The 25657-nt window shown below is 39.2% G+C and overlaps 1 protein-coding gene across 1 annotated transcript in view; it reads left to right on the top strand.

Moving 5' to 3' along the window:
• ACACA (acetyl-CoA carboxylase alpha) overlaps window positions 1–25657 on the top strand; it is a 273603-nt gene that overhangs the window by 149897 nt on the left and 98049 nt on the right. Inside the window, exons 34-41 of the mRNA XM_066262811.1 lie at window positions 1765–1821; window positions 2059–2103; window positions 9918–9959; window positions 11524–11739; window positions 12504–12659; window positions 15146–15349; window positions 20076–20231; window positions 23020–23166. Of these exons, the coding sequence (XP_066118908.1) occupies window positions 1765–1821; window positions 2059–2103; window positions 9918–9959; window positions 11524–11739; window positions 12504–12659; window positions 15146–15349; window positions 20076–20231; window positions 23020–23166 (1023 nt within the window). The remainder of the gene's footprint in view (window positions 1–1764; window positions 1822–2058; window positions 2104–9917; window positions 9960–11523; window positions 11740–12503; window positions 12660–15145; window positions 15350–20075; window positions 20232–23019; window positions 23167–25657) is intronic.

Raw genomic sequence — 25657 nt, 5'->3', positions numbered from 1 at the left:
AGGCGGTGGCGCAGTGGATAGAGCGTCGGACTGGATGCAGAGGACCCAGCTTCGAGACCCCAAAGTCACCAGCTTGAGCACGGGCTCATCTGGTTTGAGCAAAGCTCACCAGCTTGGACCCAGGGTCACTGGCTCGAGCAAGGGGTTACTCGGTCTGCTGTAGCCCCACGGTCAAGGCACATATGAGAAAGCAATCAATGAACAACTAAGGTTTCGCAACGAAAAACTAATGATTGATTGATGCTTCTCATCTCTCTGCGTTCCTGTCTGCCCCTATCTATTTCTTTCTCTGACTCTCACTCTGTCTCTGTAAAAAAAAAAAAAAAAAAAAAAAATATATATATATATATATATATATATATATATATATATATATATATATATATATAGTATCAGGCCCTGGCTGGTTGGCTGAGCAGTAGAGCATTGGCCCAGCGTGTGGAAGTCCCGGGTTTGATTCCCAGCCAGAGCACACAAGAAAACTACCCATCTACTTCTCCACCCTTCCCCCTCCCCTTCCTCTCTATCTTTCTCTTCACCTCCCACAGCCAAGGCTCCATTGGAGCAAAGTTGGCCCAGGGGCTGAGGATGGCTCCATGGCCTCCACCTCAGGTGCTAGAATGGCTCCTGCCACAACGGAGCAATGGCCCAGATGGGTAGAGCATTGCCTCCTGGCGGGCATGCCAGATGGATCCTGGTTGGGCGCTTGCAGGAGTCTGTCTGACTACCTCCCCATTTCTAACTTTGGAAAAATACACTCCCCAAATAAATAAATAAAATAAAAATAGTATCAGAAAGTCAAGAATTGGCTTATGAACATATCTTGGTTAGAGTTATAGTAAGGAATGTGATGAAACTAATATCTGGATATAGACTGGGAAAGTCCACATCCTTTTTCTGTTTGTGTTACTCATATATTTTTCCCAGGTCATTCAACTGGTAGGATTGCTTTCCTACTTGTTGCCATGTAGCCCCTCTTTGTTAGGGCCCTTTAAGATCATGCTGTTTACTTTCTTTGTCTCTGTGTTTTGAGATAAATGAGCAGTACAAAATAGAAGAAAGCTTAGATCTGAAGGCCCAAGACTCAAAAAGAGACTTTCTTGAAATTGCTGGTCTCTTTTGCCTGCTAAAAAACTGCTCACCTTATGCCAAGTAGATATATAAATAATCACTAAATTTAAAAGTCTATTAAACATTGCTTTAAATGTTTTTTAAAGAGAATCTTTTTAAAAATACCTTCATGTAAAGTAGGGGGGACATATTTTAGAAGAAACAAAAAGATCAGGATTTTGTTAGGTTGAATTCTAGGAATGTTGTATATGATGGTAGATGCTAGGTATAATCTAAATAACAGTTTAGGATCTGAATATTCTGTTTTATGAAAATTTCTTTTTTTCCTTCTGACCTGAATAACCTGATTTTATTTAACTTCTGTTTTACTTTTAATCTTCACATTTGACCATGCCCAGCAATGTGATTTCTATAAGCAAAAATTGTGTTACAGTCTACCTTGGTGTGCATGAGATCTTAAAGAATTTAGATGACTTCATATGATCCCTTTTTCTTCCAAGTTCTCACTCAGTTTTGTCCATAGGATTTGGTCCCAGAACCAGATTGAGATTTATTTGCAAGTTTAAAAGTACTTAACCAAGACATAGATAACCAAAAAGGGTGCTTAGCACAATTAGAGCCTGACAGGACTGAATGGGGTAAGAGTTAGGATGAATGAGGATATCATCTATCCTGTGTTATGTTTCTTCATAGAAAGCTATTCTGGTTGAGCATGGAATCCGGCGCCTTACTTTCCTGGTTGCACAAAAGGTATTGGCAATTTGTGAATTATTTTCTAATATTTTTTACACGGCTGCTAGAATTTTTAAAAAGTGGAATTATTATTATACATTTATTTGTAGGAATTATGCAGAGAAATAACTGTTTTCTATTAGTTTAAGAAAGGCATTAACTCATTACATTTTACTTAATTTGTTTTTAAATTTGTTACTAATTGCCAGCTTCTGTTGTTTTCCTTTTTTTCCCTTCCTTTCTATCATTTGAAAGGATTTCAGGAAACAGATCAGCTATGAAGTGGATCAGAGATTTCATGTAAGTAAAAGGAGCAGTAATAAAATATTTACTGTTTTGTCCATTTGCCCCTGACTTTTTAAACATAGAATTTGTAAACATAGAATACATGTGGATTATTTAGAAGGGCTGTACTGACTTTTGGTCCCTCTTCTTTTAGAAAGAATTATAATGACCATTCAGTTCTTCTGTTTTTATTGTGGTGGTGGTGGTTTTTTGGGGTGTTTTGTGGTTTTTGTGGGGGTTTTTTGTATTTTTCTGAAGTGAGAAGCAGGGAGGATGAGATACAGACTCCCGCATGTGCCCTACTGGGATTCACCCAGCAAGCCCACTAGGAGGTGATGCTCTGCCCATCTGGACTGTTGCTCCATTGCAACAGGAGCCATTCTAGCACCTGAGGCAGAGGCCATGGAGCCATCCTCAGCGCCTGGGCCAACCAGTATGATCATAGCACTAAGGCCAAACATCCAGTTTGCAATCACTATCATTCTCTGAAGTGGCTGATTATAGTCAAAGTAATTCTTTAGGTGTCCATCTAATGTAGCTAAGATTTCAGAGGATATTAATAAGTCTTAATTTTTCTGATAAGAATTTTGTTTTGTTTTGCTTAAGCAATTAAGATAATTTAATTTTTAAGCCCTATTCATTTGTAATAACATAGATAACATTTGGGATTCTGGGAAGGATTTTCTAAACTCAAGGACTTATGTGTGCGCTTGCTTTTATTACCCTTTTGTTTATTAGGTCTTTAGCACTTTCATTTTGTTTTCCTTCTCACAGTTCACCTGTTGGTCTAGTCCAGTGATTTTTCAACCTTTTTCATCTCAGGGCACACATAAACTAATTACTAAAATTCTGTGGCTTACTAAAAAATATATTTTTTTGCTGATCTGACCAAAACAATTGATATAATTCTGATTCATTCATACCAAACAGCTGTTGTGTTGGCTGTTGTCATTTTTTTTATTTGACAATCTTAAGGGAAAAGAGGTCAATGCCCGTTTTAAAAGGGAAAAGAGATTGCACATTTTAATAATTCTTGCAGCACACTGATTGAAAATCACTGGTCTAGTCTATAGAGAAACAAGAGAGCCTACTCTGCAAACTAAAGAGCTAAGATTTTCTGAAATGCTTAGGAAATGTTGTGGACTGCACTACTCCCCTGTGTTATTAATGTCAGGAAACCAAGCAGAGTGTAGACATATATCAATCAATAACTTTAGATAGGAAACTGAAGGCAGTGAAGAAGTATGAGGAGCTTAAAAAGAACCCTGGGGCTTTAGGAAGAAAAATCCAGAGCTTAGAGAATAAAATTGATACTTGGGGATAGAATATGAGAGCCCATGAATAAATACCATGGCTGGTGGATGCTGATCAGAGCTAAGGTAGACATGGCAGAGCCAGGCCCTGGATTTGGGAAGAGTATTGGGCTAGGTTCTTAAGCATTAATGTGGTTTTCTTTTTCTCACTGACTTTGGGGAACTATATTATTCTAGGGAATAATACTGAATTTGTAAAATTGTTTTCCTTTTTCCTAATGGTTCAGATGCAGTCTTTATGTCTATAGAACATGAACTGGCTTCTTATAATAAAAATTCCATGATAAATTAAAACTCTCTACTAAAATGTTTAAAAAGCCGAAGCAATGAATTCTTATGGGCATTTTTCTGGGGGGTATGTGTTTTATACATACAAAAATCCCTGTTATAACTCTGAATCTGTTATGTCCTATACATCTACCTCTTTAAAACATTTTTTCTCCCTATTACCCTAATATTTTTGGATTTAGGTAGAATAGGGACATGTATAAGCAGTATCTGCTAGGAAGTGAGCCTAGCTGTGAGTGTTTCCTGGGAATCACAGTCCAGTTCCTGTTTATAGTAACATCAAGTGGGAAATCAGTTACATTATCAAGTGACGTGATTTGTCATGTGTAAGAAAGGTTGCTTTAGGACTTAGAGAAGTTAAAGTCTAGGTGAAGACTGGATTTTCTCTGAACAATTGAATAGCAGAGGAGTTGAGTTATTTTTATGTTAGGCCCTGTAGAAATGATTAGTGGTTACAGAGCTGGCAAGGGCAACTATTACTGAATTCCATCCAGGATCTGCACCAGCCAGGATGCCATGGCAGCAGCTGTACAAATCCGGGGCTCACTGCCATGGTGCTGCTGTAAGTTTCTCTGCTGGTGGTGGCTTGCCATTCATGAAGGATGCTTAGCCTCTGTCATGTCATCTAATGTGTACTTGCCCCATAGTTAGTGTAGTGTGAAAAAGAGGAAGCTTTCTGTGAGTGTTAGAGATGAATCCCTTGATCTCTCTGGCTTCTTGGTAATCCAGTGTGATGTATGCAGTCTCCACGCTGTGAAATCCCTATATTGTTGAATAGAAGAGAGAATGCATACACAAGGGGGCAAGGAGAGGAAGAAGGTTACCAAGTTTGGTTCAAGAACAGCATTAGCTGGCGTGCAATGAAGCAGCTGTGCCGTTACATAGTCATCTCTCGGACTGCTCAGAGCCAGAACAAGGCAAATGTCAGCCAGTGAAGAGGTTTCTAGAGACTGTGTATATTGTTAGGTTGTTTATTCAGATGCCAGTGAAGGCTATAAGTATTTCCAAAACTTCGTTGTTTAATCTCCACAGTCCCACTGGCATGTCTGCTGCTACTTTAAGTCTCTTGACTTGATATGGAGCCCGTTCTGAGCTGGCAATATTTATCAGCGTTAAGGATGCTTGGTGTCGAGTCTGTTTCTGTAGCCATCTAATTAAATTCAGGTACCTTCCTATAATGGGATTTGAATAAGTGCTTAACATTGATATATTAACAGAAATTTTGAGGAAAAACAAGCCTGTTCTTGTAAATGTCTTCATATTTTACAATATGAAGCCTTAAAAGCAATAGAATAGGCTCTTTGAATTTCTGCAGCTTTGTAAGCTGCAGTTCTCTAGTTTTGTGTAGTCTTACGTCTCTGTCAGTTTCACTCACATTTCAGATTCCAAAAAGGGCAGCAGAAAGTGCTATGTAATTAGAATGTAAGTAGTACACTTTTTGAAGCGTTCAATATTTTTTTCAACCAGGTTATTTTTTCTTTTTTAAATTGAGAGTTGGGGAGGCAGAGAGACAGACTCCCACGTGTGCCTCGACCAGGATCCACCCGGCAAGCCACAACCGGGAGATGCTCTGCCCATCTGGGGCCATTGCTCTGTTGCTCTGCAACCTAGTTATTTTAGTGGCTGAGGCAAGGCCATGGAGCCATCCTCAGTCCCCAAGGCCAACTTGCATGAACCAGTTGAGCCATGGCTGTAGGAGGGGAAGAGAGAGAGAGAGAGAGAGAGAGAGAGAGAGAGAGAGAGAGAAAGGGAGGCTGGAGAAGCAAATGGTCGCTTCTCTTGTGTGCCCTGACTGGAAATCGAACCCTGGGACATCCACATGCAGGGCCGATGCTCTACCACTGTGCCAGCTGGCCAGGGCCTAAGTTGTTTTAAGGTTACTAAAATGTAGTTTCAGGATTTCTTTCTCTCTCTCTCTCTCTCTCTCTCTCTCCCTTCCTCCCTTCCTCCCTCCCTCCCTCCCCCTTCCCTCCCTCCTTCCTTCCCTCCCTCCCTCCTTCCCTCCCTCCCTCCTTCCTTCCTCCCTCCCTCCCTCCCTCCCTTCCTTCCTTCCTTCCTTCCTTCCTTCCTTCCTTCCTTCCTTCCTTCCTTCCTTCCTTCCTTCCTTCCTCTCTCTCTCCCCCTCTCTCCCTCCCTCCTTCCCTCCCTCCCTCCTCCTTTCCTTTTCCTTCCTTCCCTTCCCTTCCCTTCCCTTCCCTTCCCTTCCCTTCCCTTCCCTTCCCTTCCCTTCTCTCTTTCTCCTTTTCTTTCTTTCTTTTTTTTTTCCTGAAGTGAGAAGCAGAGAGGCAAAGAGAAAGACTCCCACATGTGCCCAACAAGGATCCACCCAGCATGCCCACCAGGGGTTGATGCTCTGCCCATCTGGGGCATTGCTCTGTTGCAACTGGAGCCATTCTAGCACCTGAGGTGTAGGCCATAGAGCCATCCTCGGCGCCGGGGCCAACTTGGCTCCAGTGGAGCCTTGTCTGCAGGAGGGGAGGAGAGAAAGGAGAGGGGGAAGGGTGGAGAAGCAGATGGGTGCTTCTCCTGTGTGCCCTGGCTGGGAATTGAACCAGGGACTTCTACATGCTGGGCTGAGGCTCTACCACTGAGCCAACTGGCCAGGGTCCAAGTTGTTTTAAGGATATTAAAATGTATTTTCAGGATTTCTTCTTATTTTTTGCCATCTAAGCAAAAGCATTAGGTCCAAAAACTGGGATGCGATTCTTTTTTTACTTTTTAATTTTTTTTTATTTAAAAAAATTTCTTAGTTGAATTTATTGGGGTGATACTGGTTAACATAATTACACGATTTTAGGTGCCCAATTCTGTAACACATCTCTGTATATTGAATTGTGTGTTCACCTCCCCCAAGTCAAGTCTTTGTCCATCACCATTTATTCCCCCATTTGCTCTTCCACTTCCCCTCCTCCCTCTCTAGCCTCCACACTGTTGTCCGTGTTCATGAGTTTTTTTCTGTTCTTTTCTGCTCAACCCTCCATTGCCCTCACCAAGCTCCCCTCCCCCAGCCCTGACATCTGTCAGCCTATACTCTATAAGTCTGTCTCTGTTTTGCTTGTTAGTTTATTTTGTTCATTAGATTCCACATATGAGTGAAATCATATGGTACTTGTCTTTCTATGACATGGAGAGCATTATACTGTGTGATAAGATTCTAAACCAATTTTTTATCTGTTACGTTTGCTTTTGATTCTTCACAAAATTTCATGAGGTTTTAAAATTTTTGCTATAAATCACCTAGGAGATAGCTATACCTTTACTGATTTTAGGTGAATGACTCCCACTTTAAAATTAAATATTTTGGAAGGAAGAGTCCACTATTGAAAAGTTTTCATGGTTAGTAGTTTATTTCTTTAAAAAAAAATTGATATGTCAATTATATCTCGGTAAAGCTGAAAAAAACTCGTAGTTTTGTTTGTTAGTGGTTGAACTGTTAGTTTTGCAGAAGGTTTGGTTTGGGTTTTTGTTTTAATTACAGTCTATATAATTAGTTCTCAGCATGTTGAGGTAAAAGAGAATTGCACTAGCAAGCTTTCAATTTCTTCATCTCATTAGGTTTTTAACACGATTATTAGTATCATAATCAGCTATGATGTTTTCTGTTGCAGGTTTTCACATTCTCTGATTTGCAGGGTGTCTTGATTGGCTAATTTAGGCAAATTATTTTGATTGTCTTGATGATGGTTGGCTGATTAGAACACAGCAGGGATATAATTTCTTCCTGAGAAATGTTGCATTCCTTTGTTTTTTGGTATCAGAACACTACGAAGGTTTTTCTTTGTGTACATTCAATTATGATATTTGCCCATAATTCTAGTAGAATGCCTGGAAAGCAATTTACATTAGTGATATAATAAACATGAATGCTGTTAGTGGGAAAATTGGCAATATGAGGACGAGGGTAGGATGAAGGAATTTACTAAAACTATAGGATCAGACTTTAGGATTTCTTCTTTTCTGTGTTTATCTGTGTTCCTGTGATTTTTTTTTTTTTTTTTGAGTGCCTAAAGAAGTGCCTTTCTATAAAAGTCATCAGATGTGAAGACTTGCTCATAACCTCCTTTCTCATTGCACAGAAGTTCATACTATCTCCTACTCCGAGTGCTTCATGCTTAAGTTGAGGACTTTACTACAGAACTAAAATTTACTCAAGAGTTAAAGAAAGGTTGGCTGATATCATCTCATAACACCTTTTCTTAGCTAACTTAAATGAAAGTGGTTTTTTTTGATTGGTGGTCTTTTCCCACCTCTGCCAAGAATTAGTCATTCTCTTTCATTATTTGTAGTAAAGGCATTTCTATTCAAAATGTTTGCTTTTCATGCCTTTTAGTTACTACAAGTTTTTTGGTTGGTTTAAGTGATAAAGCAGATTTTTGGTTACTACTGTTAGTTGTTTGAAGGAAAATGATTTATTCAAGTATGTATAAATCATGCACTAAGTAAATATCTTAATGAATTAATTAATAGTTAAGGCAGAAATGAAGAATGTGTGCTTAAAAGATTGTATTATCACTCTCCTTGACTTTTCTTTCAAAAAATTTTATGAAAGGATTTTGTTATCCTTCCTTTTCTGTCTTGTGATACCTTAGCTAATGCTCTGAAAGCCATACCTCTCAGTAATAAAACAAAAAAAAACAACTATGAAGCCCTAGGCATGAAACCTACTGACAGTGCAGCTGAACATCTTCCTGCATGACCTTGAAGTCATCCCCATGCTTTTTACTATCATTTGGGGGAACTGGAGAATTATTTAGAAGAAAACATCAGTAAAAGATTAGTGCTGTGTAAAATCCACTTTCAAAGGGCTTTTAAAGACCCAAGTTTGGACAAGGGGTTTCCTGAGCTTGTTAAACAAGCTCCAAGAAGCCTGTTAAAATGCAGGGAAAATATAAGATTTATTAACTGTGCAAGTTATAGTTAAGGTGAGGGTGAAGTATAATACCTGTGGAAAGTATTCAAGAAGTTCTCAGTAAATTTAAGAACCACAAGTTTTCAGCATGAGTTTTGCTTTTTTTTTTTTTTTTTTTTTAAGTCTTAGTTTCTGTCTTATCAAAGGACGTCCTCTAAGGAATTTGGATTGTAACAAGAACAGAAAGGTAATGACCTACACTTGAAAAGTAGAGGGGTGGAGGTGAGAGAGCACGTGGAGACCTAAGTTCATATCTTAGGTGTCTGATCCTGGGCCTCTCCCTAGGTCATGGCTTCCTCACCTGTAAAATGGGTACCTACTTTGAAAGGTTGTCAAGAGCACTTGAAGGCACATGAGAGCAACCTGCCATCTAGAAACCTTTCATTTCAGTTCATGTTTCCTCATGGTTCCTAAAGCTCATTGAGGGACATTTATGCAGCTAGTCCTGGTCTCTCTGCCTTGTAACCATAAGTATTTGATTATATTGCTCTCATAATGAAGAAGATGCCTAATGAAACCTCCTATAGAGGCAAATAGTAATGACATGATTCTAACACAGCCGGTTGAGCTTCCCATCCAAGAAACCAGGAGTATTTGGTGTTAATAAGTTAAATTTCAGAAACTAATGGACTCTGCTAATTGAATTCATCTCTGTTAATTAATAAGGTCCTAGTAAATTGGCTGCTTTCTTTTGTAATGCCCTGCAAAAGAGCAGTAAGACCAAAAGATTCCAGGTTCACTGGTTTCACCCCATTCTTGCCTATACATACAGTGGTAGTGACCAAAGTAACATCTTGTACTTTTCTTTGTCTTGAAACATTATTGTTTAATTGACATGATTAACTTGGGAGTGAATGAGGAAAACACATGGATTGGGGATTCTATGCTTTCTGGCTAGTTTACATTTTAAGAGTTTCTTAAGGAGAAACTTGGGAAATCAGTCCAGTAACTACTATTGCAGCGCTGAAGCTTAAGGGTGTATTGATTTTATTTGCCAGGTTGTGCCAAGAGCAACACCCAGGAAGATTTTTTTTTTTTCACTTGGGCAATGAAAAAATACTATCCTTCCCTCCCCCCACCCCAAGAGAGGGTAGCTGTTAAAGTTAGGGTAATAGTGTGGTGATTCTCAAATTTGGAAGTGAGGTCAAAGTGATGGTTACCCAGAGGGTCATTCGTATTCCCTGGGCTAAGCTTCGGTAAGGATCAGGTTTTCTAGGAAACTATCTTCTAGATGCTTGAGTGCGTCTGTACTATGTGTGGATCCCCAAAGAGCCATATCTGTGAAGGACTGATACATTTTCCCCTTCTTTTTAACACAGAGAGAATTCCCTAAGTTCTTCACATTTCGAGCAAGGGATAAGGTAAGAACTGATTTCTTCCTTCTTTTTTTTTTTTCTTACAAGTCCAAGAGTGGCTTATCTTTGCCATATACTCTTGCCACTTTTTCTCTAATTGAACTTGTGCTTCCCTTTGCCATACACATGTCTTAGAACCAAAGAAGACATCCTTCTGAAAGACTTTGGTTTAGGAAACAGTCAAATGTACTGACCTACCCAAAGAAAGCATTAACTTTCAAAATCATCCTTATGCTTTAGGATGATTCTAATGATATGATATTAAAGGACTGTTAGACTCAGAAGGATTATTCTCATCACCTATACACACAGTTTGTTTATATGCAGGTCTCGTTTATATGCATTCTTTTTTCAATTTTAAAGTACAGAATTATAGACCATGTGGGTTTCTTCCTGTTACCAGCTTATATTTTGGCTCACTCTCTCTCCATTCACTCAATTGACATGTACTCTGAAAAAACATTTTAGTTTCAGCAAAACATGCAATAAATACAAATACAGCTCTTATTTTTATTTTTTTATTGATTGATTTTAGAAAAAGAAGAAGTGGAGAGAGAGAGAGAGAGATCTGCTCCTCCATGTGCTTGACTGGGGATTGACCGGCACTCTCTGTGCTTTAGGACAATGCTCTAACACTGAGCTATCCAGCCAGGGCTAAATACAACTCTTAAAAAAGATATGTGTAGGCTGACCAGGTGGTGGCGCAGTGGATAGAGCATCGAACTGGGATGTTGAAGACCCAGGTTTGAAACCCTGAGGTCGCCAGCTTAAGCATGAGTTCATCTGGTTTGAGCAAAGCTCACCTGCTTAAGCCCAAGGTCACTGGCTTGAGCAAGGGATCACTCGCTCTGCTGTAGCTCTTCGGTCAAGGCACATATGAGAAAGCAATCAATGAACAACTAAGGTGCCACAATGAAGAATTGATGCTTCTTATCTCTCTCCCTTCCTGTCTCTCTGTCCCTCTCTTTCTCTGTCACACACATACAAAAAAGATATGTGTATATCTTTTTATACACACACACACACACACACACACACATCTATGGATATAGTATGTTTCAAAGCCAAATATCTTTATTTTTAAAAATTATATAATGTTTATTTGTCAAATGTTGACTATGTTCTTTATAGTGTGCCAGAAATGATAACTGTTATTATATGACATGGGTTTTTGGCCCATAAGCAGTTGAGACCAGTTGGGTAAACCCAAAACATTGGTATGTGAGGTGGTTGTTAATGTGAAACATTTTGTCATTAATTATAAAAAATGAATTATAAAGATATTAAATGCTACACAAGTTGTGAGGGAATTGATGTTTTCTGTTTGTTTTTAATGGAGCACATCATCACTTATACAAGCATTAAAAATGAAAGCTTGAAAGTAAATAGTTCTTTAGTGCCTAATCTCATGTAGGCTATAGCATTATCTTTGTATGTAGCTCATTTTTGTTCATTAGCACATCGTAGCTTATGTTTTTATTTTTAAGCATGTCTTGTACCTACACATTCATAATATAACTTTGTAACCGCCTCTTGTGAGCTGTTTTTATCCTCAAATTTTTGTGCTCAGTTTGAGGAGGATCGTATCTATCGTCACTTGGAGCCTGCCCTCGCTTTCCAGTTAGAGCTGAACCGGATGAGAAATTTTGACCTTACTGCCATTCCATGTGCTAATCACAAGATGCACCTTTATCTCGGGGCAGCCAAAGTGGAAGTGGGCACAGAAGTGACAGACTATAGGTTCTTTGTCCGTGCAATCATCAGACATTCTGATCTGGTTACCAAGGTGGGTGCTGTACGTTAATAGGAAGTTATCCCTGGGGTAGGGGCAGAGGAAAAGTCATGGTTCAAAATTAGGGTTTCATGTTTTGAATCAAAGCTCTTTTTATTTTTATCTCACTCTCTAATAACCATTAGAAGTCTTTGTCATTTCTCTCACAGAAGTAAATATTCCATATAATTAAGGGCTTATTATCCCTTTTATTTGAATTTTCTTGGTAATGAACGCACAATTAGCACTCACTTGAGAAAAGGAAAAGCATGCTAACAGTAATCACAGGGAGAGTTAGGTGATGATAGAGAATAAGGAAGAGAGTTAAAAGTGATCCCAGGGTAACCCTGTCTAGACATAGGGTGATTTCTGTACATAGCAGAGGGCTTCCTGGTGAATTAGTTATCACACCATCGCATAGCCATAACCTTTCTTCAGCTTTTCCTTTCTAAGCAGGTTTTCTTCCTAGACTGCTCTGTTTGGCATATATGAGATATAAAACTATTGGGGTTCCAGCTTTGGGGATGCCCAGCATCTCCACCTGTTAGAAGGAAATGATACACTAAGAGACAGGAGGAAGGGCTGCAAGAATTTTTAATCTGCCCTTGCCTGCCCCTGCTGCCTCTGGTTATTGGGCTGACTAGGGAGAAAGGTAAATAACGTCTGTAGCAGGTGCCTTATGATTCATGGCATACTGCTGCTTAAGTAATTATAATAACCATTTCTTTATTGCCTCTTTTAAAACACATTAATTTTGTTGGTGATTTCTTCCTGCATAGGAAGCTTCTTTTGAGTATCTACAAAATGAAGGGGAGCGGCTACTCCTGGAAGCTATGGATGAGTTGGAAGTCGCTTTTAATAATACAAATGTCCGTACTGACTGCAACCACATCTTTCTCAACTTTGTGCCTACAGTCATCATGGACCCATCAAAGGTACATTTCTCTTCAGCTTCTCTCCCAAGACTAGCAAACACAAGCACGAGTATGCAGTCATATTTCCTCACACTCGGACTTAGAAACAGACAGGGTGAGTCCTTGATCTTAATAGTTTACAGAATGCTTGTAGGACTGGGTTTTGGGGATTGTGTCAGAAATTTGCTATAGCCATTCAGAGCAGACCTCAAAACTGAAGATGGTATGGTTTATCTTGCTGGTCATTTATAAGCAGTACAAAAACAAAACTTCTTTTTCTTCTTCTGTTGGGACCTGTACAATGATTTTTGCCATGATGGTGGTTCTGTCTTATATAATTCCCAAGCATTTCTCATCTAGAACAGTTAACTTTGCTATTTTGGGGCATTTTGGTAAAATTACTGCCTCTTTGCATTAAATGTTACTTACCTGATGGCCTTAGGACAAATTATACCTTCCCTAAGTGTCTAACCTATTTCTCTTTAGTATTTCTCCATAGGGAGAGAATTTGGCCTATAAGAAATTTCACATTTATTATGTATGTTTTCTTCCCTGAGGCTCTTTTCTAAATGCATTCCATATAATTTAAGGAAAGAAAACAAAGTGATTCTATACTTGACCTTTTATCCCATGTGTAATAAAGATAGGCTGCTCTCTGTTTCTGCTTCCTCTAACCTTTTTCTGTCATATTGTGGAATTTGGATAAGAGAACCAGTATGTTTTCCTTTCTCAAGATAAATTGTAGGCGTGGACTTTGGCTTTTTGAACTTAGTATCTAAGACCTAAAGAAATCTTTTTCTACTTTTTTTCTTCAAGACTCCAAACTACTGATTGGTTCCTTTCATCTAAAGGAAAGCCAACAACAGGGCAACTCACTGAATATCCGGTCTTGTCATGTAGTTTAAGCAAAGGTTCTACAAGTTTAAAGACTTAAAGACTTAAAACATGGCCTGTACCCTGTGTAACTAAAAGACTTAAAACATGGCCTGTACCCTGTGTAACTATATGTATTTTTAGATTTAGCCTACCATTTCTCATTTAGGCTTTGATATCAGCTTCTTTATTTCACTCCAAAGAGCCATATACCCTGGCTCTGCCTTCTTCTAATTATAGATTGCTGTAGGTTTCCTCTAAGAGAGATGGTTAACTTTTGTTCCCTTGAGAAAGAATGGATAGTTATCTCTTAGTTAACAGGCAAGTGTGGGAATAGAGACAGTAACTCCTTGAAACCCATATTAACCTAAAATTCTGTGGTGTAGCTACAAATTGCAAGGGTGGCACATATTTCTGAAAGACCACAAGAGAAGGGTGGTGTGAGATATTTTTGAGATTTTTCTAAGTTGAGAAAGCATTTTAGAAAGATACTTCACTTAGGAAACATTAATTTTGAGTAGTCTGACCTAGCTGCCTGCAACTATGTTGGGGAAAATGGTTTTACTTTAAAATGTCAATAAAGAGAAACCATATCTAAGACTTTTGGTTAAAATAACTCACCTAATCCTGAAAACTGGAAACATTAAGCTGCCTTGGTATAAAGCTTAGAGCAGGGGTCCCCAAACTACGGCCCGCATGCGACCCCCTGAGGCCCTTTATCTGGCCCTCACCACACTTCTGAAAGGGGCACCTCTTTCATTGGTGGTCAGTGAGAGGAGCATAGTTCCCATTGAAATACTGGTCAGTCTGTTGATTTAAATTTACTTGTTCTTTATTTTAAATGTTGTATTTGTTCCCGTTTTGTTTTTTTACTTTAAAATAACATATGTGCATTGTGCATAGGGATTTCTTCATAGTTTTTTTTATAGTCCAGCCCTCTAACGGTCTGAGGGACAATGAACTGGCCCCCTGTGTAAAAAGTTTGGGGACCCCTGGCTTAGAGAAACTAGGAATATCTGCTTCATATACTTAAATCCCAGTTGGACTTGGCAACGATCAAGCATCACAGCTCTGTTTAGAGAGAATATTCTAGCACCACCAACAAATTGCCTATTGTTAATTTGTGCAATTTACCAAGAAACATACAAAGTTTAATAAAAAATGTATGGAATAAAGCTCATGGTGGTAATTGCTATGTTGATTTAAGTTCCTGTAAATGCAATGAAACATAGTTACCATGCATATAAATGCTACTTAATAGCTGTTTAACTAGAGATTTTATTCTTATTTGGGGCTTTCTCTTAAATCCCATGGCTTGTAATTTTAGATGTTGCAGATCTTTGATATAGAATATGAATATAATTGGAAAAGGGGAAAGAGATGTACTCATTTGGGTATTGTGAGCCATAGAAAACTACTCATATGACAGGCCAGCATAAAATTGTCCCTGACTTGTTCTAAGCAAGAATAGGGTTGGGTAGAAACTATATTGACTTTTTATAAGGCATGCATGTAGCACACATGTCGAAAAACCAGCATCATTTTTCATTCCTCCTTTCCCGAAGATGGGCAGACCTGAAACAGGTGCTAGTTACAAGGTATTTACATTCTGTGCTTGGTGATGTGTGTGTCAGATTGAGGAATCTGTGCGGAGCATGGTGATGCGCTATGGAAGTCGGCTGTGGAAATTACGTGTCCTCCAGGCAGAACTGAAGATCAACATTCGCCTGACCCCAACTGGAAAAGCAATTCCCATCCGCCTCTTCCTGACAAACGAGTCTGGCTATTACTTGGACATCAGCCTGTACAAGGAAGTGACTGACTCCAGGACGGCACAGGTACAGTAGTCAAGCAGTAGTCAAACTTTGAGGAGACCTAGTGGTTTATCTGGTCCTGAAGATAAGCCACTGCACTTGTTATAGAAGATACAACCTCAGGAATCCCATTGGTTCACCTAGTAGGGTTGTCCTCCATCAGCTAAAATGATTGTGTGAATTTGAAAAATTCATTTGCCTTATAAAATGTGGCTGCTCCTAATCATGGGTGCTATAAAACCTTCAACCTTTGGTCGTGTATTGGTAAGCCCTGTTGGATGCTAAGTGAACCTAATTCCAGAGGGAATTGTGTAATTTAGGGCTCTTTCTTAGAAGCTCTTGGGCTACTTGAACAATCTTGTCTTTTCTGATCTGATATGTCCTTCATGTTTTCAGCCTAGCTAGGCCACTCATTGGCAGTAAAAAAAGGAGAATTTTTTAAATATATCACCAACTTCTATCTTAAGGAAAATTTCAACAATAATTTGATCAGTATCGAGTAGTGATTTTATTATTTATACACATTATCTTTCTTTCAAAGAGTTTAGAATATTATATGTCTATAAAAGAGCAAAGTGCCAAATTTAAACCCATTTTCCAGGTTGAAAAATCGAGAATATGAAAATGGAAAGCGACTTTTTAAATAGATTAGTTCTGTGATACAGAGAATTAATTCTCTTTTAATGTTTTACCACCTTGGTTTCTAAATAGTTGGTCCATTTGCTGTGAAACTGGATTTAGGTTGGTTTGCCATTGCTCAAGTCTTTTTAAGCACTGAGATGTTATTTCAAGTCTTTGAACTGAACTTGAGAAGTGTATTTCTTCTGGCTAAAGGATGAACTTGCTCTAGTTTGTGTGCACAAAGGTTTTGGTCTGTTCTTTGCATTAGATGCCAGGAAGAGATTATGTCTCTTGTTTTTTATCTGTATCCTTTTAAATCTAGGGATGGAGGTAAGAAAAGACATTTTTATCAGTACCTTGAAGATGAATTTTAAAAATCTGAGTCTGGATAGCTGCCAGAGTGACCTTTCATTTTGTGCTTTGAGTCCCAGTTAGATGGCCAAAGAAATCTATCCTGTGAGAAGTGAACAGTTAAAACATAGAAAAGCGCGCAGGAGCGTGAGGGGTTAGCAACAGAAAGAGTATTCAATAATTTTTACTGCATTTGATGTTTTTCAGGGCAACCTTAAAGAAATTTTCAGTCAAAGGTTTCCATGGGTAGGAATGTTTTTAATTAACTTCTATAATGCCTTCAAGGCAAGTCCATTCTTATGAAAAATAAGGTGGCCCCTTGAGATTTCAATGTTTATGATAAGTTTCTTCTTCATAACTACTTTTTTCTCATTTCCTTCATCAGAAAGCTCTTCAATTTCTCCCATGTGGGCTGGTGATGACCTGGTCATGAAAGGTGCTGAAGTCTTCCGTCAGGGTTTAGTACACTGCCTGGCACAAAATAAGCACGCAATAAGTATCTGAATGAATGAATGAATGAGCTACCTGTGGGCTGAAAGAGAACTTCTTTTACTGTGGGCCCTTATACTTAGGAAGCCCTGAAGGAAGAGGTCTCCCTCAGGAGATTCAGCTGAGAGAATTCAACAGCCCCTGCTCCTTGTGAACTGCAGGGCCCAGGGCTAGAGGAGGGAATGCACCAGAACAGCTCAGTCTGGCACTTTTAGAAATTTAAAATAATACAGAACCATGTGTATCATTAATTCATTTGTTCATTAATTTAACATTTATTAACCACCTAGAGCCGTGATGGTGAACTTTTTTATAAAAACCGCCCACTTTTGCAGTGTTGGTCAACCTGGTCCCTCCTGCCCACTAGTGGGCGGTCCAGCTTTCATGGTGGGCCATTTGCGGCACCCTTTGGTTGCTCTGACACCGCCCATCATGAAAGCTGGAATGCCCACTAGTGGGTGGGAGGGACCAGGTTGACCAGCACTGCAAAAGTGGGTGGTTTTTATAAAAAGGTTCGCCATCAGGACCTAGAGTGTGTCAGGCAGTATGGATACAAAGATAAAAAGTGATCTCTATTATCAAGACATTTACATCACAGTAGAAGAAGACAAAAATCATTTTTTTCGTGGTATGATTGTGATTCTGCCATCCTAAAATAAGTACAGGGTCTAAGGGAAGAGACTACATGGATCTGAGATTGTTTTTCACCTCTGGTGAAAGATGTGTGATACATTAAATAAAACATTTTTATGAACTTACAAAACATATACTTTACCATTTTTTTTTTTTCTGAAGCTGGAAACGGGGAGAGACAGTCAGACAGACTCCCGCATGCGCCCAACCGGGATCCACCCAGCACGCCCACCAGGGGGTGATGCTCTGCCCATCCGGGGCGTTGCTATGTTGCGACCAGAGCCACTCTAGTGCCTGAGGCAGAGGCCACAGAGCCATCCCCAGCGCCGGGGCCAACTTTGCTCCAATGGAGCCTTGGCTGCAGGAGGGGAAGAGAGAGACAGAGAGGAAGGAGAGGGGGAAGGGTGGAGAAGCAGATGGGCGCTTCTCCTGTGTGCCCTGGCCGGGAATCGAACCTGGGACTTCTGCACGCCAGGCCGATACTCTACCACTGAGCCAACCGGCCAGGGCCTTTACCAATTTTTAATTATGATGTCCATTATATTAGAAAATGGAATTAACAGAGGTAGCTGATCAGTCAGAGGCTCTCAGTACTATGCATGACTATCAACCTCTTACTTCGGCACATGATTTATTCTTTCTGCCAATAAGGAGCAGGGTTGACTGACTTGGGTTTCATTCTGTTCCTTTTTCCTTGTGTAGTCTTTATAATATTGGCTGTAATGAACACTCATGGCAGGCAGTTACAGTGGGGAGAAGAGATCTAGGTAATCCACTGCATACGTCGATCGATTCCAATGTGTAGTAAAAAGGGAAAAATATACATTTTACAATCACCCTTATTGAGATACAGTTACATATAATAAAATGCACTCATTTTATGTGTCCAGTTCAGTTCATTCTGAAATATACCCTCCCATGTACCACCATCACAAACATGATGGAGAACATCTTGATAACCCCAAATTTCTCTTGAGTCCAGTTCTTTCATACAACAGTTTGAATTTCTAAAAACATTATTTCTGTCTCTTATATTTCTAAGACATTGTTATTTCTACCTCCCATATGGTGACTTTCACCATTGGTCATAGAGAAGAGGACTGGGAACTCTATTCTGTGGGGTTTTGAACAGCCCAAGACAAGTTTTGATCAGAATAGGATCTGAGTGACAAGTCAGCAGAACACACTTATTCTTCTAATCTAAGGAGCTGAGGATGCGCTTAGCTGAACTATACCAGGGTTTAGCTAAGCATGTGATTCTCTTCTTATTCCTGTACAGCAGGTTCACAAATCTAATCATTAATGGTAGACTTAAGCTTATATATATTAGGCCTGAATAGATATGTGGGTAGATACACATACCTTACATCCCAATCTCCATTTCTGCTCACTGCACGGGGGATCTGTGCTTTGTTTATTCAGGCATAAAGTGCCTAGTTTAGTGCTATGCAACCTCTGGGCATGCAATAAATATTAATTGAATAGAAATAATGGCATTACTTATAAATATTAATAAGCAAATAAAACTGAAATATTAAGTACTTTTCTAGAAATATTTGAGTTAAAACAATTAAAAGCTGTTGTGCTGATTTCATTATGTGACAATACAAGTATTGCAGGAACTCTTCATTAGTTATAGACAGTATACTAGGGAAATATATATGTGTATATATATAATTTAATAAAATATATATTTTTTACCATAAGTGAAGTCTTTTTTATTTTTTTTAAATTTTTTTACAGAGACAAAGTCAGAGTGAGTGATAGACATGGACAGACAGACAGGAACGGAGAGATGAGAAGCATCAATCATTAGTTTTTTGTTGTGCATTGCGACACCTTAGTTGTTCATTCATTGATTGCTTTCTCATATGTGCCTTGACCGTGGACCTTCAGCAGACCGAGTAACCCCTTGCTTGAGCCAGCGACCTTGGGTCCAAGCTGGTGAATTTTTGCTCAAACCAGATGAGCCCACGCTCAAGCTGGCAACCTCGGGGTCTCCAACCTGGGTCTTCCGCATTCCAGTCCGACGCTCTATCCACTGCGCCACCGCCTGGTCAGGCTAGGTGATGTCTTTTGAGCTAACAAGAGTTAGCTGGCTTGATGGCTGGATGAAATCGACTTGTAGCAGAAATATTTGAAGCCTTTGTGGCTAATAATACTCATGAAGCACCTTCTAATCAAATAGACTAAAGCATAGATGATACTGTACAGCCTGACTGGGATTTCTGTTATTGGGGAAAGCACAGCATTATCTTCAGTGCATAGCTGTTTCTCAACTTAAATAGTAGTAGCACTGCTCAGACTGGTTAATTGATTTATTATACTTCTGAATATGTACAATTTGAGTCACTTTAGAAGGCAAGCATTGTTGGTCTCTGAAATGTGAAATTTACACTGTGCTTCCTTGTTGATTTCAGTAAATCCAAAAGTGAGAGCAACCTATTGTGTACAGTTGGCTACATACCATTTTTTGTAGTTGGTTAACTTGTAGAGACGTAAGAGCACCATGTACTCAATGCTAGGAAGTATATCCTAGCTACTCAACCCACCAAAACTGTGTTTCAAGAAATAACATTTGTGAAAAAAGCCCCTCTAGACAGCTTTCTGATTTTTTTCTATGTCAACTCCCCATGCCACCCTCTTTTTCCTGTAGATCATGTTCCAGGCATATGGAGACAAACAGGGACCACTGCATGGCATGTTGATCAACACTCCTTATGTGACCAAAGACCTGCTTCAATCAAAGAGGTTCCAGGCACAGTCCTTAGGGACAACATACATATATGATATCCCAGAGATGTTTCGACAGGTAATGGTGGCTAACTGGGGGGTGCTGACATATTCCAAAGAGGCAAGGTTTTCTTGACTCTCCATTAGATGCAGCTTAGATTGGAATGATGCACTCCCAAAGAGCAGGAACTATCTTGACACTCTTCTCATATCTATTTTATTTGGGATTTGGTGACTTCCACCTTAGATGTTGGATGGTTCTTTATGAGTTCACAGGAGGAATAGTGAGAGTAAACCAAGCCCATACGGCAGGGGTCCCCAAACTTTTTACACAGGGGGCCAGTTCACTGTCCCTCAGACCGTTGGAGGGCCGGACTATAAAAAAAACTATGAACAAATCCCTATGCACCCTGCACATATCTTATTTTAAAGTAAAAAAACAAAACGGGAACAAATACAATATTTAAAATAAAGAACAAGTAAATTTATTATTATTATTATTTTTTATTATTATTATTTTTTTTTTTATTCATTTTGGAAAGGAGAGGGAGAGACAGAGAGAGAGAGAGAGAGAGAGAGAGAGAGAGAGAAGGGGGGAGGAGCTGGAAGCATCAACTCCCATATGTGCCTTGACCAGGCAAGCCCAGGGTTTCGAACCAGCAAGCCAAGGATTTTGAACCGGTGACCTCAGCATTTCCAGGTCGACGCTTTATCCACTGCGCCACCACAGATCAGGCAGAACAAGTAAATTTAAATCAACAAACTGACCAGTATTTCAGTGGGAACTGTGGGCCTGCTTTTGGCTAATGGGATGGTCAATGTGCTCCTCTCACTGACCACCAATGAAAGAGGTGCTCCTTCTGGAAGTGCGGTGGGGGCCGGATAAATGGCCTCAGGAGGCCGCATGCGGCCTGCGGGCCATAGTTTGGGAACCCCTGCCAAACGGCCTGTGATCGTTCTTTACAATGACAATTGTGAGGAGTTATGTTCAGGTATATATTTCTTAAGATAGTATGCAAATTATGGATACTAAAAAGGTTGAAATGCAAGTTCTCATTTTGCTATTTTCCAAGATAACCCAGGTCTCTACCTATATCCTAGGTTAATATGATGAGAATCAATATAGATAACATATACAACTGGATATAGAGTTCATGGTACCCAGTTTAAAGTATCGGTTCTTTTGTGGGAGATTTATTATAGCTGAATAAAAACTAGCAGGAGAAAATATGATATTATGAGTCTTACCCTCTATATGAAAATAAATTTCTTTGATCTGTATGGTGAATCATCTCTATGCTGCAGATTTTTCTTCCATCAATAGAAGGCAAGCAAAGTATATCACCAGCAGAAAATGCAGCAGATAAAAAATAAGGTATAGAAAGAATACTGAATTTGTCCTTTACAAAAAAATCTAAGAATGTAGGATTTTTCCATATCTCCTAGTTAATACCACCACTGTTACCACATTTGAATTTTACTAAGGCAATATATGCGGCCTTTGTAAATAGTGTGTCTGTAATTCCTGTATTAGTCACAAATACAGGAGATTTCCTTACATAACTGCTAGTTTGCAAGGTTCTTGCTCTTGAAATGTCACTTTCTTCATACAGTATTACTGACATTGTTAGTCTAAAAGTTAAGTGTTGGCTCTGTTTTCTAATGCCTGTGCTATAAATGGACATCACATTTTATATAATTCTTCCTATAGAATAGATATAAACAATGATTAGAACATCCAGGTATGAATGAGTCATACTGGCTTTAAATGTTGCTTTGAGGCAAAGCAGCAACTAGTTCCACTTCATGAGATACTTGTTTGGGTAGCAGGAAGTGGAAACTGGAATATTTTCTAAATGGATAGGTGTATCTATCTCTTTTTCTCAAATTTGATTAGAATCAACATGCACATGTACAAATAGTCATACACCTCTAGTAAGCTCATTTTCTGTTTGTGGGCCTTAGTTCTTAAAAGGTATGATAAAAAGGATGCTTCTCCTGAACGTCTAGTAAAAACTTTATTCTTGCCTTCTTCTGATTTCTTTGTATTAGCTGAATATTATGTCATTTTCCTGGTTATTCTTCTATTGCCAGGTTTCTCTAGGATTTTTTTCTTCATTAAGCAAAATTGATTCTACTTAGTTTATTTATTTTAATTTTCCAGAGATATTATTAGATCTTCTGTATTTGTTAATGCTCTAGTGCTGATTCAGGACCACTCAGTAGTTTGAATTTGTTGGAAAATGCCTGACTTTTGGCATGTAAAGTATATTATATGAAAAACAATAACAAATCTATTTTAACTAAGAATGAGAGCTGTAAGCCCTGGCCGGTTGGCTCAGCGGTAGAGCGTCGGCCTGGCGTGCGGGGGACCCGGGTTCGATTCCCGGCCAGGGCACATAGGAGAAGCGCCCATTTGCTTCTCCACCCCCACCCCTCCTTCCTCTCTGTCTCTCTTTTCCCCTCCTGCAGCCAAGGCTCCATTGGAGCAAAGATGGCCCGGGCGCTGGGGATGGCTCCTTGGCCTCTGCCCCAGGCGCTAGAGTGGCTCTGTTCGCGGCAGAGCGACCCCCCCCCCCAGGGGCAGAGCATCGCCCCTGGTGGGCGTGCCAGGTGGATCCTGGTTGGGCGCATGCGGGAGTCTGTCTGACTGTCTCTCCCCGTTTCCAGCTTCAGAAAAATACAAAAAAAAAAAAATTTAAAAAAAAAAAAAAAGAATGAGAGCTGTAAAAATTGGTCTAATGTTTAGACACACAGAAGAACACTTGAGAAAGAAAGAGCAAAACCAGCTTGACCAAATCTTAACATTTTTATCCTTGTTGATGTGATAATTGTCATTGATTAGTCAAACTTCTCTCTTCCACTAGTCCCTGATCAAACTCTGGGAGTCTATGTCCACTCAAGCGTTTTTTCCTTCACCCCCTCTGCCTTCTGACATGCTGACATACACCGAGCTCGTATTGGATGATCAAGGTCAACTGGTCCACATGAACAGGCTTCCAGGAGGAAATGAGGCAAGTAGTTGAGTCCCCTTCCCCCTTACTTAGCTCTCTGCCAGCTTTTCATGGGGTGTTCATTAAATATTAATTCAGATTCAAGTTAGTAGGCAGCATAGTAGTCTTATTGGTAGAATTCTTTAAAGAGAGAACATTAACTGGTTATCACAGTTTAATTTTTGTTTAATTTTTTAGGTGTGATAATCATGCTACTTTGTTTAAAAATGACATTACAATTTTGCTTTTTAAAAGTATTGTTTTCTATTAAATATTCATGCTAAAATAGTTACAGATGAAATGATGTAAAAGATAGAAATCACTTCAAAATAATGGGGGTGAGTGTGGGAGTATGGATGAAACAAGATTGGCTATGAGTTATTAATTAAGGCTAGATGAGATACATAGGAATAGATTACTGTCTCTTTTTGTATATGTTTGAAGTTTTGAGATTTCCTATAAGAGCATATAAAGTACTGTTTTGCTTGATTTTCTTTACTTGGATATCTTTTTGCATACCAGTATGCATATTTTGGTATGTTTTTATGCTCAAGTAATTTGATCTGGTCCTGTTGTGAGCATGATAAATATAACTGAGAACATATAGTATTCTGATAGTTATTCATGAATGCATTTTTCTAGCCTTAGAGTTCTCCTTTAGATGACATAAAGTTGTATTTTGTCCAAGACCCTATGTCCACCTCCACTGATGTAATTCCTGATTTTAGCTCTACTTCTAAGGTATAATTATAGCAACAATGATTAACAGAAACCAAAAAGAGATATGTTTTTATTTTAACTTTAGATATAATCCTAGATAAATCTCCTTCCTTAGAAGGAGTGATCTTTACCTAAGTGCTCACCATAAACAGGCTAGACAGACATTTGGAGATATTATGCAGTCTTTCCATTTTATGCAGTATTTTATTTTAAAAAGTGTTACTATATATACAAAGTATATGGCTATTCAGTAAGTATACCAGTGTATGCCAAAAGTAGATGATTGTTATGGATGTAGTCATTGGACCAGATAGTGACTATCAGACTTGTAGGAGTTCTTCTAATCTAACACCTTGACAAATAGCAAAAGCAAGAAGCTAGGAAGGAAGAATGCGTGGAACTTTGACACAAGCAGGTATATACTCATTAGCACCCAACGTTGAAGCAGAGGCCTGTGCCATAGTATGTAGCATGTACTTGATGAGACCTCCACAGTAAAGAAAAGCTTTATTGTACTAGACTTAAATTCTGATTCATTGAAGAGTGTAGTCTTCAGGAATGGACAACACCCTTGTGAACATGGAACTGAGAAGAGAAAATAGTCTTAACTAATGTAATTAAAACAGAAAATGAGATTTTTGGTCACATGAAAGCTAGCTGCAGTGCTGTGTGAAACCTCTTGCCATGATCTTTCTCTCCTGCTTTCTCTCTGCTCTCTCTCTGCTCTTATTCTGTGTTTGAGCAAATGGAGACTGGGGGAACAGTGAAGTCCCAGAGGACCAGAGCTCTGTTCTTGCTGAAATTACAAGCACAGAGCTGCCTGGGCATGAACATGTAGTGTTTACTCTGCCAGTATGAATACAAATAGTCTTATTATACGGGACTCTGTACCCAAAGACCACACACACACACAGACACATACACACACACACGAATAAAAAATTTAAAGTAAAGGGTTTTTTTAACCCTTTTAAGACCCCACAAACCTTAATGGAAAAGAGACGTCTCTAATAAGGTAGCTGGGAGTGCTTGAGTCAGTATTGGAACCACATTTCCCTTTGCCAAGTGCTTTAATAATCTTGAAATTTAGAAATATAATAGTATTAAAAAAAATTTTTTTCTTTGCCTTTTGTCAGTTCTTCTTCTATTCTTTTCCCTCCTTAGTCACCTATTGTCTTTGTTCTCATTTTCTTCCAGTGATGGACTAGAATTGAGGCTGAGCGTTAGCTTGCATTTCTGAGGTTTTGAGCTTGGGAGGATTGAGACCGATGTTCATTTGTGAGCAGTTAGTAACTAATACCCAGGATGGCAGGTGAAGCCAGTCAGTGGCCGTAGCTAGATTATAGGGTATTGCATGACAGGAATGAGGTTGGGGTATTAGTATCAAACTCTGTTACCAATATCCTGAGCACACAATGGAGCATGTCCACTGAGGGACTGACCAATCTAAAGATGGAGTTTCAGCAGTCAGAACTCTGAGGGACAGCTGTGCCTAAGAGATGACGAGGTGTCAATAGAATGTATTTGCTCATACTGAGCCCAGTTTTATCAGGTCAAGTTGACTTTCAGCTATTGCAGTTTAATTTTCTTTGGCCAAAGAGACAAGTTTGTCATGAGCCTGGCACTCTACATATTACCCCAAGAATGATGTGAAGGGGAAGAAAAGAGCTCATGTTGATGAGAAGTGGAGCAAATCTGTTCTGTCCCAAAGAGAATGGGTATCTGAACGGAGCATTGAGAAATAGTTTTTTTTGGGTTTTTTTTTTCATTTTTCTGAAGCTGGAAACAGGGA

The sequence above is a fragment of the Saccopteryx bilineata genome, chromosome 2, assembly GCF_036850765.1.
Source record: "Saccopteryx bilineata isolate mSacBil1 chromosome 2, mSacBil1_pri_phased_curated, whole genome shotgun sequence".
Lineage (NCBI taxonomy): Eukaryota > Metazoa > Chordata > Mammalia > Chiroptera > Emballonuridae > Saccopteryx > Saccopteryx bilineata.
This window is presented reverse-complemented; position numbering and strand designations above follow the sequence as displayed.